At 42.6% G+C, this 16,498-nt stretch overlaps 1 protein-coding gene across 18 annotated transcripts in view; it reads left to right on the top strand.

Annotated features, from left to right (window-relative positions):
- The window catches only part of LOC109037045 (coiled-coil domain-containing protein AGAP005037), a 313,866-nt gene that overhangs the window by 240,752 nt on the left and 56,616 nt on the right, over positions 1-16,498 (top strand). For all 18 annotated transcript variants that reach the window (XR_011899170.1, XR_011899171.1, XM_072296272.1 and 15 more), the window contains 2 exons: positions 7,303-7,401; positions 14,225-14,308. Coding sequence is in view for 16 of the 18 variants with exons in the window: in XM_072296272.1 (XP_072152373.1) it covers positions 7,303-7,401; positions 14,225-14,308 (183 nt within the window). In the remaining 2 variants the exon portion in view is untranslated. The remainder of the gene's footprint in view (positions 1-7,302; positions 7,402-14,224; positions 14,309-16,498) is intronic.

Raw genomic sequence — 16,498 nt, forward strand, 5'->3', positions numbered from 1 at the left:
TTTTCGTTCATTTCTTTTGAATGGAAGGCCTTGTCCACACAGAGATAGGTTTACAAAACTTAACTTTTGCTAAGTAGTAGTGTTGACAGGGCATCCCCAAAAAATGTGTTCAACACGAGTAAACGCGTCTTTTGTACCCCTCCCTCGCTGGCACGTTTACTTGATGTTGTTTATTGATGTTTCAATACGAATGAGAAGGGGGCGGCAAAATACAGGCGGCCCATATGCGGCAAGTAGGTAAATCCGGCCCTGACATGAACTCAATCGATGTGAAGCATTTGTTTCCTTCTTACCAAAGAAGAAGTAAAATACCGATGCTTAAAACCCATTAAAATGACAAAGAGTGTTACGAGAAAGAGCTCAGCACAGATCTTTCTCTCTCTTTTTCCCCTACTTGAGTGATTCAGACTGACCAAGAACCACAATGCATCAAATATGGTCCTCTTGACCAATAAAAATGCAAAACCTCGCGATTAGTGGTCAGTTTGGGGGCGTGGGTGGTGTTGGGATACCAAACATCCCAGCGGGTCGATTGTTGAATCGTTATCGAATGCTTCTGATCGATAAATCCCTATCTTAACAATGCTATATATCGATCAAGGTCATTCGATAACGATTCAACAATCAAGGAGCAGGTCTCAGTGTACCGCTTCAACTTTGGAAAATCTTAACTCCCCCTGGACTTGTTTCCCCAGGTGCTTGTTAAAACGTAAACGGTCTACTTTCATTAGAAAATAGTTATGTTATTTTATGTGCACCTCTCAACGCAACGCCACAGCTATAAATGTGAAAAACTGAACTTTTGAACTACGGCAACGTGGCAACAATAGATGAAATTGCCAAAATGGACTAATTTTGTAATTATCATTTGAAAGCTGGTGGTTTTCTCTAAATTTTGAGACCAATATCATCTCTCTACGACTAAGTGTTAGCGAGATATGCGAGTTAATTTTTTTGGCTTTGACTCCCCTCCCTCCCTCCCTCCGTGATCGTCCGATTTCAAAAAGCATCAGTGTTTTTCTATCAACTTTGAAAATATTTCGAAGATCAGGCCAAGGTTGAAAATGGCAGATTTGGAATGAGGTCCTTTCTTCCTTGCTCTAGTCACAAGAACAAGAGGCAAGCGAGAATTGGAATCGATGCGCTATACGTCATTACGAATCTTTGTTTACATTCCAAAGAGCCAAAAACGTGAATTCTCACGGTGAATGAGCGAAAATGTCTGTGTGTGTTTCATGTGCGTCTATGTTAGTGACTACGCACTCCAGAGACAAGAGACCCTCCACTAGTAACTTGGCCATGGTGGAAGCTTTTACTTTCGGGACTTCAGCATTCTACTGTTGACTTACCTACATGGTTGATGTTCAACAACGTGTTGGCAGTTTCGTTTCGCAAACAAGCCGAAAATGGCCGACGTTTGGGAAAGTTGTTTGGCTTATGACGTCATCCGAAGCTCATCATCGACCATGTAGGTAAGTCAACAGCCGAAAATAGGGTGATGACTGTTGCTCGCTCATAATTGTCCATAAGGAATTGTTGAAACCCCGAAAGTAAAAGCTTCCACCTGTCGCTAGGAGGCCAGTGGAGGGTCTCTTGTCTCTGACGCACTCACAGAGGAACAAGTGCGTCTTCATGAGAGCGTTATCAGGCAACGCGCCGCGCCGCGCCGTCGCTCATAGTCGCCTGAGACTCTGCGTGAAACTAAATTCGGCGATAGTACATTACTAGGGGGCTACGCCCCCTGGCCGCTACGCGGCCCAACCCCCTGAAGGCGCTCCGCGCCATCAATGGGCCGCTACGCGGCCCTATTTTTACCCTTCTCTCAGTGTTAGTTTTATTTTTCCCCTAAAAAATTACGATATGAGGTATACTTTGATTTTAAACTTTACTTAAAATTACTTTAAAATTAAAAGGACGCGTTTTGGAATGACTGCTTGATGAATTATTGCAGTAAAACAATGAATAATGATGGTCAGGAAATAATCAATTTTTTCTAGAGTCGGGGATCGAACCCACTCCGAAATCAAAGTCGACACATTCGACATCTTAGACGACTCGGCCACCGCTCAACGAGAAATATTCTAAGTGCGAATCTTGTGTAGATAAGTGTTGAGCTGATGCGCAAGCTACACAGCTACTGCGCAACCTCCTCGACCACTGCGCATCCTCCCGCGCATAGCGGTAGCAGTACCGGAGCATTCTGTAAACTCACTCACTTTTATAACGTGATTTTAAAAAAACCTGGGTCCTTTTTCCAAAATCTGATTACAGCGGGCTCATCTAGGGCCTATTACCTGTCGATTCACGCAAAAATAATGGAAATCGGCCCGGTAGAACGCTCAAACGAACTATGACAAAAAGTATAAATTTACATTGTTTAAATGGGAGAATTCGCAACTCTACCACGTAATATAAAAAAACCTGGGCCATATTTTGAAAATCTGAAAAGAGTTGGCTTATCTAGAGACAATTGCCCGTCGATAGCCGCAAAAATCATGAAAATCGGCCCGGTAGAACGCTGGAACTAAGCGTTACCAGTTTCGCAAAATTAGGAGGTCTCGGAGCTTATAGTATAGAAGATAAGGCCAAAAAAATGTATGTGTCCTCATTTTTTATTAAACCGCTAAAATCTAAACAAAAATTGGAAATTTAGGATTTTAACGATTTTTTTTAGGGATATAATATGGTAAGATATATTTGATTTTTTTACCCAAGAATCTAATTGTTTTGATGCACAGGGTGTTTCAGACCACCCGTACCAGGCCTTTTTCTCGGTTGTTTTAGGTCGCACGAAGTCGGGGACCGCGGGGTTGAATAGGGAATTGACCCCAAGGAATCCGAATTTCGTAGTCCCGAAACCCCCCCCCACCCCCCCTTAGGGGGTAAAAGGGGGCCACGATGCTAAAAGCCACGGTTCCCGACCGAATTGCGGATAGATCGCATCAGAATTGAAAAGCCCGCAAAATTTCACGTGAAATTGACCCCTAAAAATCCATAATTGGCCCATCCAAGGCCCAAAAATGATCCCCCAAAGAGGGGGACAGTACCCCCCTCCATAATTTCTCTTTGGTCTCAAAATTGACGTAGATTCTCCAGAAAAAGATGGTTTCCCAGGTAAGCGGCCCCGAGAAATCCAAATTTCGTGGTCCCAAAGCTCCTCTGGCACCCCTTGCGGGGTAAACGGGGGGCCCAATTTTAAAAATCGGGGCTCCTTTCCGAATCGCAAATTGATTGCTTCCAAATTGAGGATCAGAACACTTTTACATCTTAAGTGACCCCCAAGAGTTTTAATTGACCCCCCTGAACTGCAGAAAGTAACCCCTGAGGAGGGGGGCTTCGCCCCTTCCCAAAATTTTTCAAGATTCCTCTTTGGTCGCAAAATTGACGTCAATTCTCCAGAAAAAGACGGTCTCTGCCCTAAAGGGCGGGTAGCGGAGCTTAGGGACCATGAAATTCAGAGTCCTCAGGGTCGATAACCTGGAAAACCGTCTTTTTCTGGAGAATCGACGTCAATTTTGCGACGAAAGAGGAATCTTGTAAAATTCTTGAAGGATTTTTAGGGGTCAATTTCACGTGAAATTTTCCGTGCTTTTCAATTCTGATGCGATTAATCCGCAAGTCGGTCGGGAACCGTGACTTTTAGCATCGTGACCCCTCCTTTACCTCCCAAGGGGGGGTGAGGGGGTTTTGAGACTACGAAATTCGGATTCCTTGGGGTCAATTCCCTATTCAACCCCGCGGTCCCCGACTTCGTACGACCTAAAACAACCGAGAAAAAGGCCTGGTACGGGTGGTCTGAAACACCCTGTACATTCGGTGAAATTTTGGTGCATTTTCATCGAAAAACGCGGGAGATATGAAATAAAACGTGAATATACGCCAATATTCCCCGAAAATCGGGTTTTTCGTGGTTGGAGGGGGGGGGGGGGTTGTTGGGGTCAGGAAGTAAAAATTGCCCAAATTCATGTTTTTATGGACCTCCTGAAAGAGTTTAGACCATTAAATTCAAAATCCGTGAGGAGGGGCATTTTGGTGCCCTTACGCAGGGATACCCTTTTAAATAGGAATGGTTTGTTTTGACTTTGGATTTGAATTCTACCAGCCACAGGGCTCCGCAAGTAGAACTCCTCTTACTACCGCTCTGATTACATTCGAGAAAGTTCCAGAAATAAATGCCACTCGTCTTCTTGCAACACTCCTCCAAAATTCCAAGAATATTCGAGAAAGCTCCCGAAAGGACACGGCAATGGCATCAATTTAATTGCACATCGCCTGGAGAAAATTTAAGAGAATTCGAAAAAATTCGAGAAAAGCTATTGTCAGTCATGATACCTTACGAAAGTCTGAGAAAATACTATAAAGTTCCGGAGAGAATTAATGAGGGGCATCGTTTTACTATCGGTCACCTGAAGGATGAAAATTCGATAGAGTTCTAGAAAGTTCCAGACAGTTACTACTTGTTGCCATGTGACGCCCTCCTTGTGTCTAGGAAAATTCTAGAAAGTTTTACAAGGACGATGGAGGAGCCAGGGAGCCTCCCCAGTACCGACTGCAGTGCTTGCAGAAACTGAAGGGAGGGATGGAAAGGAAAGATGAACGTGGCGCGACACGGGGTGCGGGGACTTGCCCTTCAACCGGTGGAGGACGGGCGTCGCGGCGCCGAGAGGAGGAGGGAGGCAACCTCTGCGGTGAGCAGTCGGTGAGCCGCGCGTCGCGCGGGGGGGGGGGGGGAGGAATTCCTGGCACGAATTTCTTGCGAATTTTAGGCGCGCTTAGAGCTGTATTATGATGATGGTGGCCAAAAATAAGAACTTTTTATTCTATGCTTTTTTCCCTTAGACCCCTATTTTCTTGGAGTTAAGGGGCATTTTGGGTCATTTTTTGGGCAAATTTCAATTAGACACTGTAGGCGTTAAAATTATCCGATTTTAAAGATCTTAAAGTCTTCTGAGAGAAGAGGTACCTTTTTATGGATGTGCCACATGACCCCTGTCGATCCAATATTATGGGGGCCATAAACCCCTAAAGATTTTGGGGCTTTGGAGGGCCTTAAGTCAAAAATTTCAAATGGCAAGGGTATGATTTGACTTCAGATTTGGATTCTACGCGAAAAGTTATGTAGCAGAGATGTGGCGCACGGCCTGTTTACTCCAAATTATTTTATAACCCCATTTCCACATATGAAAACGTGTTATCTTGGAGGGATAAACGGGCAAAAAAAAATTTGGAGCAAATAGTAACTTGGAGTGAAAAGGCTGAACGTGGATTTCGGCCTTAATGTGAAGCTGAACCAGTGAAGAAAGCAACTCTAGATATTTCAATTGCTTGGTAAAATTGTGCTGATGCACCAGTATTATTTTGGAGGAACTCTACGTTTGACTGCTTCATCAAATTATGTAAGATACTAGGAGTAGCATCTCAAATCAGAATGTAAGTGAAAAATTCGCATTTAAGGTAAAATAGCGTTCAAAGATTTGGTATTTTTTAAATGATGCCCACTAAGAATCACAGGACTTGAAAATTTTAGATTTTTCACAATAGTAAAATATCCCTATTCACTTCAATTTAAAGTATCCATCTCATAAAACTGCATTTCTGTCTTTTTTTTTAAAAAAAGCAATTGGCAAAAGTAACATTCAACATGAAATGCGGAAAATCAACACTTTTAACAGGAAAATATGTTTTTAAAGGCGGCGTAGTTCAATTAAGCAGAGAGAAAATTTGTTCCTTTCGTTTCAAAACTAGTATTAAGAGAAAATTGAAAAAATATCTGGCCATCCATATTTACTGCATGCATGGAGTGAGAGAAAGCCCTTGCACTTAGAGTTCTCATGGGTTGAGATGAATGTTGCTTTTTTTAGAATTTTGATAGCTTTCATGCGAAGACGCTTCAAGGATAGTGGAGTGAATCGATTTCAAGGGAAAAGTTCATCGCATGAAAGGAAAGTATATGTGTCACGGGCAACGTCCGGGTCTCGGGCACCGTCGTCAATGCCCGGTCACTGACGGCGGTGCCCAACTCGCCTGGGCATCGTCGTCAATGCCCGGACATTGACGACCCGGACATTGACGACGGTGCCCGAGAAGTGCTTTAAACGGTCGGGCAAAGATTGGGATCGAGAGAGTAAGGCAACCATGCCCGGGCACTGACAACGATGCCCAAGGGTTATCGGGCACCGTCAAAATGAAAAAAAAGTGAGATGAAAATAATGATCACCTATTTGTTAGTGCAGGATTGGGAGTTATGACAGCGTGAATTGCACAGCACATTTCGCGCTCGACATGAAATCCGTTTTGTTGTGCATTTTTGGCGGCAGTCACATTTCTTTCTGCATCCCTTGCCCACCGGATACGGATGCAGAAGATACGATTTGACGCAAACTTTTCTCCGTGCTAGGAACAGACTCAAATGGTACGAGGTCAGATGAGCACGGCGTGAACTGGGACCTAGTGTACAAATAGCAGATGACGCCTTCCGTTGTTCCTATCTTACAAAATCCGTCCTTTTCCTCCAATAGCACTGCCGTAACATTTCGGGAGTCGGTGCGGGAACGATCTACAGCGGGAATGAGCACAAGGACTGTTTTCCCTACGGCAACAGGACTGAATTTGGCATCAGATTGCTTTTTCATTTTATTGGCCTGAACCTCAAGGTTTTGTAGAGCAACACGCCTTTTTCTAAGTATGTTGTTGATGGATGGTTCAGAAGTAGGAGCTGTTTCAGAATTAGGAGCTGTTTCAGAAGTAGGAGTTGCTTCAGAAGCTGGTTCAGCATCAAGCAAACGCTCCAGATCCTCCTCTGTTTCGACCCGATGTTACATGTTAGTTTCGATAAGATAATCGGTAACCACGACTCACGAGTCGGTCTCCTCAATCAGTGACAAGTTCGATCACCTACCGTGGCCCGTTGCCCGCGGCAACGTTGCCCAATGGTGCGCGGGCATCGTTGCCGCTGCCCGCCAAGGACGGTCAACGCCCGGGCATTAGTGCCTCATTTACAGTGTGGAAGACGATGCCCAAATCGCGCGGGCACCGTCGTCAATGCCCGGTCAATGACGACGGTGCCCACGCCACTTGGGCATCTTCGTCAATGCCCGGGCAAAGACTGACTTTGCCCGAGACCCGGACGTTGCCCGTAACATGTGCCTCCCTTGAATGTGACCCACGGAATGAATATGCGAATATCGATGCAGCGAGTTGGCTGTAAGCAAATATACTCATGATATTGTAAGCTTTTGTATTCTTTGAAAGGGCTGGCTGGAATAATTATCAATCCTAATGGTTAAATTAATTTTGTTTCAGTAAAACAGTTGCAGATTTGAAGTTACGTTTTCCAGGTTTGCAAGACGCTATGAAGTCTTTTCTCAGTCAAGAAATGGACAAAATAGTTCGTGAGGAAACGTAAGTTTTACTTTTCAGTCATGTGGCGAGCCGTAGAAGCCCTACGTTTGGCTAAGGCCAGAAAAATTTAACCATTTTCGACCAGGTCCACTAAATAAATGTCATTATGAAACAGATTTGTGGCCATCAAAATAATGAGGCAGGTGTTGTAAGCATTAATCCGAAGAAAGAGGTGACTTTTGAATCAATGAACTGTGATTCATGTGTGCATAAAAGGTGCCTTTTGGCTTACTTCGCCGAATAAAATTCACCTACTTTTAGCTTGAGTCATCTTTCTTCTCTTTATCAAGTGCGGCTTGTAAGGTACCTTGTGTGGCGCTGTTATACCACCTACTGGAATGATGATCCAGATCAGTCCTAATTTTCGTCTGGGTTGATCACACGCGTTTTAATGTAGTGGTTTTTTTAGCCTTGATTTTAATTTTTTATTTGTGTTTAGCAGTTGATAAAGGCTCGGGTGACCAGCCGAAACGTCCTGCATATTGTGTTTATTATTTTTAGCCTTGTTTCCCACTGATTTTTGTGTGTCTTTTTGTCATACATACATACATACATACATACATACATACGTACATATATACATATATACATATGTACATACGTACACACATACATACGTACATAAAAAACACTGAAAATTGGCCGAAAAGCGTATGTAACACGGTGGAGAAATGGTGCTTGGTCCACACCATTTTGCAGCACGGTGCTCCTGAAAAGGTTTTAACTCGAAGTTGGCCCTGACATAAAAATTTGAGCTGGAATGTCAAGAGGAGTGCTACCAGATACTAAAAACCACAATTTCAAAATCGGTTGTTGGAGCCTCTGGAGAAATGATCGCGAATTTATGGTTTTTTTAGGCTTTTTTCGGCAAATAGGCTCACGTAGGGCAACTAAATTCCCCCTTGCCTCATTTCTTCTTGGATTGATCTGAATTTTTAGTATGTTATTCTCTGGTATAAAGTACGACTTTCCTGAAATTTTCATGACCGAGAAATTTGTTTTGCTCCCGTTGCAATGTTGCAAAGTTTCAAACTTCAAAATTATGGATTTTGCAAAAAAAATTGTGACACTGGCCCCTTGCTTCTTGGATCGGTCTGAATTTTTAGTATGTTACTCTCCGATATGAGGTTAAAATTTCCTGAAATTTTCATTGCCGGAAAATATTTTGTCCTCTCGTTGCAACGTTGCCAAGTTTTCGACTTGAAAATTTTGGGTTTGGAGGTAACACGATGGCATTGGCCCATGTCTTGATGAATTGATCTGAATTTTTAGCATGTTATTCTTCCGTATAAGCAACGAATTCCCTGAAGTTTTCATGACTAGATCATCTTTTTTACTCCCGTTTCGACGTTGCCAAGTTTCGAACTTCAAAATTGTGGATTTGACCATAAAATGATGGCGTTTGGGCAGGATGCCTTGCAAAACTTTTTTTATTAATGGGTATTTCACGAAGTTTTTCGATAAGGAGGGGTTGCGATTTGGGCCGAAATCGGCCCCTCCACGGAATTTAATAATTTTTGGATATTTGGCAGTTCACGGTGCATATTTGACGGAAATAATCGAGTTTTGCCGATACTCCCGTTTTTTGGCTGCGAAACAGGGGCCTCAACATGGTTCCGGAGCCGAAAATAGCTGAAATTTCGCGTTTTTCGTGGTTCTACCTCAGATTTCGACCTGGGCCTAAAGGCGACGGGTGATGAGCTTCGAATATGGTGTCTGGGACACCTAGACACGTAACATACTTGAATATGATCAACCGTCACCTTTAGGCCCAACTTCAAAATCGATTTTTTCCCACTTTTTTAGCCCAAAATAGCTGAAAATCCGTGTTTTCCGCGGTTCTACCTCAGATTTTGACCTGGGCCAAAAGGCGACGGGTGATGAGGTTGGAATATGGTGTCTGGGACACCTAGACACGTAACATACTAGAATATGATCAACCGTCGCCTCCTGGCCTAACTTCAAAATCGAACTTTTTAAACTTTTTAGCCCGCAATAGCATACCTGAAAATCCGTGTTTTCCGCGGTTCTACCTCAGATTTCGACCTGGGCCCAAAGGCGACGGGTGATGATCTTCGAATATGGTGACTGGGACACCTAGACACGTAACATACTAGAACATGATCAACCGTCGCCTTTGGGCCCAACTTCAAAATCGAACTTTTCCAACATTTTAGCCGTAAATAGTTGAAAATTCCTGTTTGTCCAACGTTCTATTCAGGTTCCCTACTGAACCCAAAACTTGCCTTCGAATATAGAGAACGGATTTATATAGTCTTCCTATATTGACCGTCACCAGTCACTTGAATGACTATTAAAACTGAGTTTCGTATTATTTCACGTATAGGTTAACTTGTCAACTCCAGATTCCTTGATTGCTTGCTTGAGCTCTCCAGTGCTTGGTAATGTTACCATTATGAAAGCTCACTGTAATTAAACAGCATACAGGTTTGTATTTGATAATTATCTCAGATGAGAGATATCTAATGATAGGAACTTCAAGATAGGCTCTTTTTTAGTGGATGCAGTTTTCGCAAAATACACTCTGCAGTGCTTATCATGGCCTCATAAGGTCAGATAAGTATGCTGTCTTGGAAAGTTGGATATGTTCGATTTTGAAGTTGGGCCTAAACGACGGTTGATCATATTCGAGCATGTTACGTGTGTAGGTGTCCCAGACACCATATTCGAAGCTCATCACTCGTCGCCTTTGGGCCAAAGTTGAAATCTGAGGTAGAACCGCAGAAAACATGGATTCTCAGCTGATTCGGGCTAAAAAGTAATAAAACTTCGATTTTGAAGTCAGGCCCAAAGGCGACGGTTGATCATATTCTAGTATGTTACGTGTCGAGGTGTCCCAAACACCATATTCGAAGCTCATCACCAGTCGCCTCTGGGCCCAGGTTGAAATCTGAGGTAGAACCGCGGATAACACGGATTTTCAACTATTTCGGGCTAAAAAGTTGGAAAAGTTCGATTTTGAAGTTGGGCCCAAAGGCGACGGTTGATCATGTTCTAGTATGTTACGCGTCTAGGTGTCCCGGACACCATATTCCAACCTCATCACCCGTCGCCTTTTGGCCCAGGTCGAAATCTGAGGTAGAACCGCGGAAAACACGGATTTTCTGCTATTTTGGGCTAAAAAAGTGGGAAAAGTTCGATTTTGAAGTTGGGCCGAAAGGTGACGGTTGATCATATTCAAGTATGTTACGTGCCTAGGTGTCCCAGACACCATATTCGAAGCTCATCACCCGTCGCCTTTGGGCCAAAGTCGAAATCTGAGGTAGAACCGAAGAAATTGCATGAGAAAATTGCATGTGGAAAAAACACATCCCCAAACTGTGCGTACAAACGAGAAAAAACACTAAAAATATACCCGAAACCGTATGTAAAAAGGTGAAGAAATGTTGCTGGGTCCACACCATTTCGCCGGGAAATCAAAGTTGACAAATTCAAAAATTACAATTACAGTCATACAATTTTAACTCTTATGTAGTCAGGGGGAATACGTAACAAAACTTATGTCCCGTGTGCAGGTTCGTGAAGGCATATTGTGTGATACATCGATCTCTTCGTTTTGATGTGTAGAAAAAGGAAATCGATGATGGCCATCTCAAATTTCATACAAACCCCCCCAAATTCAAGATGGCGGCCAAAATGGCGGTTTTGGGGTAAACAAATTTAAAGTTTGCAAATACGTCGTGTCGGGTGTCGATTCTCATGTATTTTTGATCGCAGAATCCGAATTTCCAGTCAAAAGTTTGCCCAAAGGTCATTTTCAGGCCCAAATCCAAGATGGAGTCCAAAAATACCTCTTACGGGTACGAATTTGCCTATTCGAGTCTACATGCATTGTGAGGTATCAATTATCAGGTTTACAGGGTCGTAGAGTCCGAAAATGAGGTCCATTTGCCGCTGCGGCTCTCAAGAAGCCCTAAAATCAAAGATGGCGCCCAAAATGGCCACCGGTCTCGCGGATGAAACTGCCATTTAGGGCAGCTGTAACAAACAATACCTTCAAAATTAAGTTTCTTGGGTCAAGAAGTTCGAATATAAGATCAGATGTTTACTCCTACAAAAAATTAAGCCTCCGAATCAAAAATGGCTGTCGACATTCTTGCGAGTTCGAGGCGCAGACCGGTAAACGACTGATATTAAGGGATTTGCCAAAGGAGGAGTTTCGATAAGGGCCGTTGTTGGGCCCATACCCTAAAATTCTTCAATTCTACGATTGTTTGCTCATTTAAAGTCTAAAGTTTGCGGAATGTATCATGATTTGGTTATTTCCGGTCTGTTTAGGGGTCTAATACTGGCCGAAACATGAGATTAAAGGCCGATTTTGGCGAAAAATGCGGGTTTTTTGACATTCGACGTGACGCTGTTTCATAACGATCCCATCATCGAAGGAGAATATTGTCCTTCAAGTACGTTCATTGAGGACGTAAGATAGTCCCTTTGGCCAATTTTCGTTGATGGTAAACCTTGCGCTCGGAGTTAAAACGATCTTCTTAGAATTTTCTTGTTTTTCATCATTATTTAAAATGGCATAAAAAGGACAACTCATCTTAAACCAGAAATAGATTCCTTGGCGGAAAATGTACGCAGCTGGTCATAACCTTCCCCCAAAACTTTAATGGATTAAAGCCCCCCCCCCCCCAAAAAAAAAAAAAGAAAAACCTGTGTTGCCATATTTTATTGCCTAACATCACAGAAAACCGCGTAATTATATCAGTATTTGGAGGCTGTCTTCGTAGAGCACATTCAGCAAAGTTCAAAACCCTTGATTTTTCATCCGTTACGATCACATGATTATTGATTATATAAATGCAATTATCCTTCATTATTTTGTTTATTACATGTATGTATCTATAGAGACTCCCATCGTGGCGCGGCATTCCCACATATCATCGGTAAAAATCGAGAAAAATGCAACATTGAAACGAAAATGAGGATTCTACTTTCATCGCTCAGAGAATGTTAGCCGTATCCAAAACTAAAAATTCATTCCAAGAAAAAGTGTAATATTAGTTAAAAGGCAAAACGGCATAGAACATGGTCACATCCGGGTGGTATTACCTGTGCAAAGTGGGCGATAAAGTCGTCGACTGCCGAGCTCATATTGCATCTCTCATTTGGTGCCTCATTCATTACAGACATAAGTCTGAGCCAGAAAAGCTAAGCGTTTGCTAGATTAACATGCATGCGTCATTTCTCCAAAATTATGAAATGGCAGCTCCAAACAAGAGGTCTGATGCAGGAGACAGGGAACCTTATAAAGAAGCAACTGATGAGGAAGCGGTGAGGTGGCTGGGCAGAAGTGAGGGAAACCAGGGTTTCAAATTATTTTAGGAAGCAGAATTCTGATCGATCGCAGGCAATAAGAAAAGTGGGGGACAGGGATTGTCAGGGTGGTGAAAAATCAGCATTCAGAACTCGTGATTCAGACACATGGCTTACTTTTTTTTCGGATCTCAGATCACGGTCAATGATTCAAAGTTGCACCTTCAAGCGTGAATATCGTGTACAAAATTCGTAAGATAATAGGTCACTTACAAGCCCAAAATTTTAAGGCAATTATTACTAACACAAAATATGATCTACCTGCATCTCTGAATACTGTAATTCGAGTCTTACATATTTGTTTCAAAATGCGCATATTCCGAGAAAGTGGCTGAAATCCTTGGCCAACTCGGATTTTTCTCGATTTTTACCGATAATATGTAGGAATGCCGCGCCACGATGAGAGTCTCTATAGATACATACTGTAATAAACAAAATAATGATAGATAATGGAGATGTTGCATGTGTGAGGAATTTCCGATTTGACTGTTGATTCTTACGTAAAAATTCGCGAGAAACACGATGGTGCCACTGGTTTTCTCTGAAATCAACTCCCAAGCTCAAAAAAAACTCTTAAGTTGAGGCCAAAATGGAGAGGATATCCCACGCTATCCTGAGAGTCCACCTCTATATCAAGACAAACTCTCTATTCAAAGATAGGGAGCAAGTACATTGACAGGTCAGCCACTTTATTTGGGGAGTCCACAACTGAAAACACAGCATCCCTTTTGGCCTTCATCGATTTTCTTTTTCTACACATCAAAACGAAGAGATCGATGTATCACACAATATGCCTTCACGAACCTGCACACGGGACATAAGTTTTGTTACGTATTCCCCCTGACTACATAAGAGTTAAAATTGTATGACTGTAATTGTAATTTTTGAATTTGTCAACTTTGATTTCCCGGCAAAATGGTGTGGACCCAGCAACATTTCTTCACCTTTTTACATACGGTTTCGGGTATATTTTTAGTGTTTTTTCTCGTTTGTACGCACAGTATGGGGATGTGTTTTTTCCCGTTCGGGCGTGGGCGGTTGTGTCTAGATGCGGTCGCATCTCCAAGCTGCCTGATAATAATTTTTTTCAGATTTTCCTCGTTTTCTTATGAGAGTTGTTCAGCAGCGACGGTAGATGGCGCGAGGATCACGCTTTTTTGTCTCGCCTCGGGTCATATTAAGTAAGGTATTTTAATGCCGTCTTTGATTTTGTGGGATGCAAAGTTGGGTTCACTGGAGAGTGTGATCTACTGATTAGGTTTAAATACACTCAAAACGTTATAGATCTCTCGGCGTGACCTCAGCTTACTATTCCAATACAAACTGTCTGAGCTGAACACTCTCCCCCTCAATTTTGTAATGGTACTCATTAGAGTTAAAATTGTAATTTTTGGAATTTTTCGACTTTGATTTCGCCGCAAAATGGTGTGGACCTTTCACCATCTCTCCACTGTGTCTAATATGCAGCTATATATTATTTCAGATTTCTGAAGGAGGAACCAGAACGACTTGAAAGTGCTTTAAGACGTTGTAAGAAACTCACGGGTACTCTTGTTACGCTTAAAAGGTTAGTCTATGTCTTGTTTTTTTTGAACAGTCATTTTCAGATTCCTTAATCAGTACATAGTCTCAGGATAGTGCCAAGACTCAGTATAAACTGGCTTTGTGCTTTCAGGATCATTTTTTCTCCAGCCTTACTTTTGATTTTTTCCCTCACAGTCGGCTGATACGGTAGATAATACTGTGCACCTTAAATCATTTTCGAAAATTTAATGGTTCAGGATTTTTCTGAGGAGGGAGGAATAAGGGGTAGATAAGCTAAGTTGCAAATATCAAGCATTTTGAGAATTTCATCACTTTTAAAAGTTGTCAACGCAAAGTTTGCTCTTACATGTAGGTCATTTTTAATGCAATGTGAGAGTTGGCTTCTGCATACCATGGACTTGCACCGTAAATGAGCAAACCCCAGCAACGATTCCCCTTCGCTTTTCGTAATGTTTTGATCAGCCTACAATAATGATCAGCATTAATGGTATCACCACAGCGTGAAAAATTATCAAAATTACACTTCTTGCTTTGAGAAAGCTTTTGAGAAAACCAGAGCTTTGATTTTCCTGACTAAAGAAACTTGTTGTGGTTGAATCCGGTTGATGCCACTTCATTGATTTTCTATTAGTGGCAGGGGAATACTGTAAAAACGAGAAGAGCTGCAAATCATACCATCACACCCACAACTCTTACAATCGATCTGGTAATCAATTTGGTTCTCCTTTTTTACATTTGATCAAAATAATTACCTCTTAATTTTGTAGCCGGGAGGGAGGGGGGAAGGTCAGAATTAAGTAACGATCCATAAGCCAACCTTTTTTCTTTTTTAGATAGAGAGAGTGCCTTTTGCAAACTAAGTTCATAAAATGTGTGGTCTGTTAGATAAGAAACTGGATTTTGGTGATAACTAGCGCATTGTGAGTCCAAATTAGGTTTCCTTGGACTTTTCTGATAGCTGATAACATACTAAAGAACGCTAGATTCACAGATTTTGTTCATTTTGATCAGTGTTCATTCTGTGTCACTTTGAATACGAGTAAGTCAGATGCGTTCTGCGATTTTCATCATGCAATCACTGATAGAGCAAATATTTATCATTAATTTTTGTTTTGAACTCGGTATACCTTGTATCAAAATTTTTGGTATGCTAAGTGAAGTTTACTACGATCATTGTATGAGTTGTTCTCAGTGTTTTGTGTGGTTTAAACGGTTCAAAACTGGTCAGGAGTCCATCGAAGATTAGGAGCACGGGAATTGACCAGCTACGGCACCTGACATTTGCCCTATGTAAAAAGTGGGGACAAAAGTGCTCAAAGATGGTCGCTTCGAGCTTGAAGGCTCTGCACGTACAATTTTGATAGAATATTTACACATGCATCGAATTTTAGCTGAACTTGTCCCGCAACTGTTGTCCGTTGAACAAAAATCCAGCCGAGTGTAAATTTTCCTTGAGCTTCTTGAACGTTCTAACAATGATCTTACATTGGATATGATGATTTCCGATGACAAAAATTGGGTGTACGGCTACGATATGGAGACAAAACACCAACCAGCCGTATGGGTTGAAAAAGGTAGAGCAAGACCGAAAAAAGAGCGACAAGGTTGGTCAAACGTGCAAATCGCAGAATATTCATGAGCCCATGAACCGCATGAACACACAAACGAATTAGGAACTCCGGGAGAATTCGGCACTCCCGGAAATGGCAGGGGCTCCTAGCCTGACACCCTTACGCCCGGGAGGAGGACCCGGTGTAGACACTCGGAAGGATCCCTCTCTAGCAGCTCTCCGAGCCCAAAAAAGCACTATGACAGAAAAACTGAATTGCAGGAAGCCATGGAAATAGTTAAAAGGGGAGTTGAAATTGTAGAACGACTCCGCGAGTCCTTTTCCAGATTAAGAACAAAGGGAGGACCTACGCCTGGAAGGATTTCATGGAGGGGGACAACCCTCTCCTCGATGAGATCATTGAAAATCAACAAAAGCTCGTCTCCATGGTTGTCGGGAAGACGGTCAGAAACAGGGGCTATCCCGATTGCTTCCAAAACAGGGACAGTGGAACCCAAACTAGCCCGCCTCCCGTACCCGTCGTAACCCTAGAGGACGACCTGGATGGGAACGAAGATCTAGCACGTCAGCTAAGCCCATGGGGAGGGCCAGAGGTCCCGCAGCCAGCTCAACATACAGCGGCAGCATCGACCAACTCCACGA

The sequence above is a fragment of the Bemisia tabaci genome, chromosome 2, assembly GCF_918797505.1.
Source record: "Bemisia tabaci chromosome 2, PGI_BMITA_v3".
NCBI classification, from domain to species: domain Eukaryota; kingdom Metazoa; phylum Arthropoda; class Insecta; order Hemiptera; family Aleyrodidae; genus Bemisia; species Bemisia tabaci.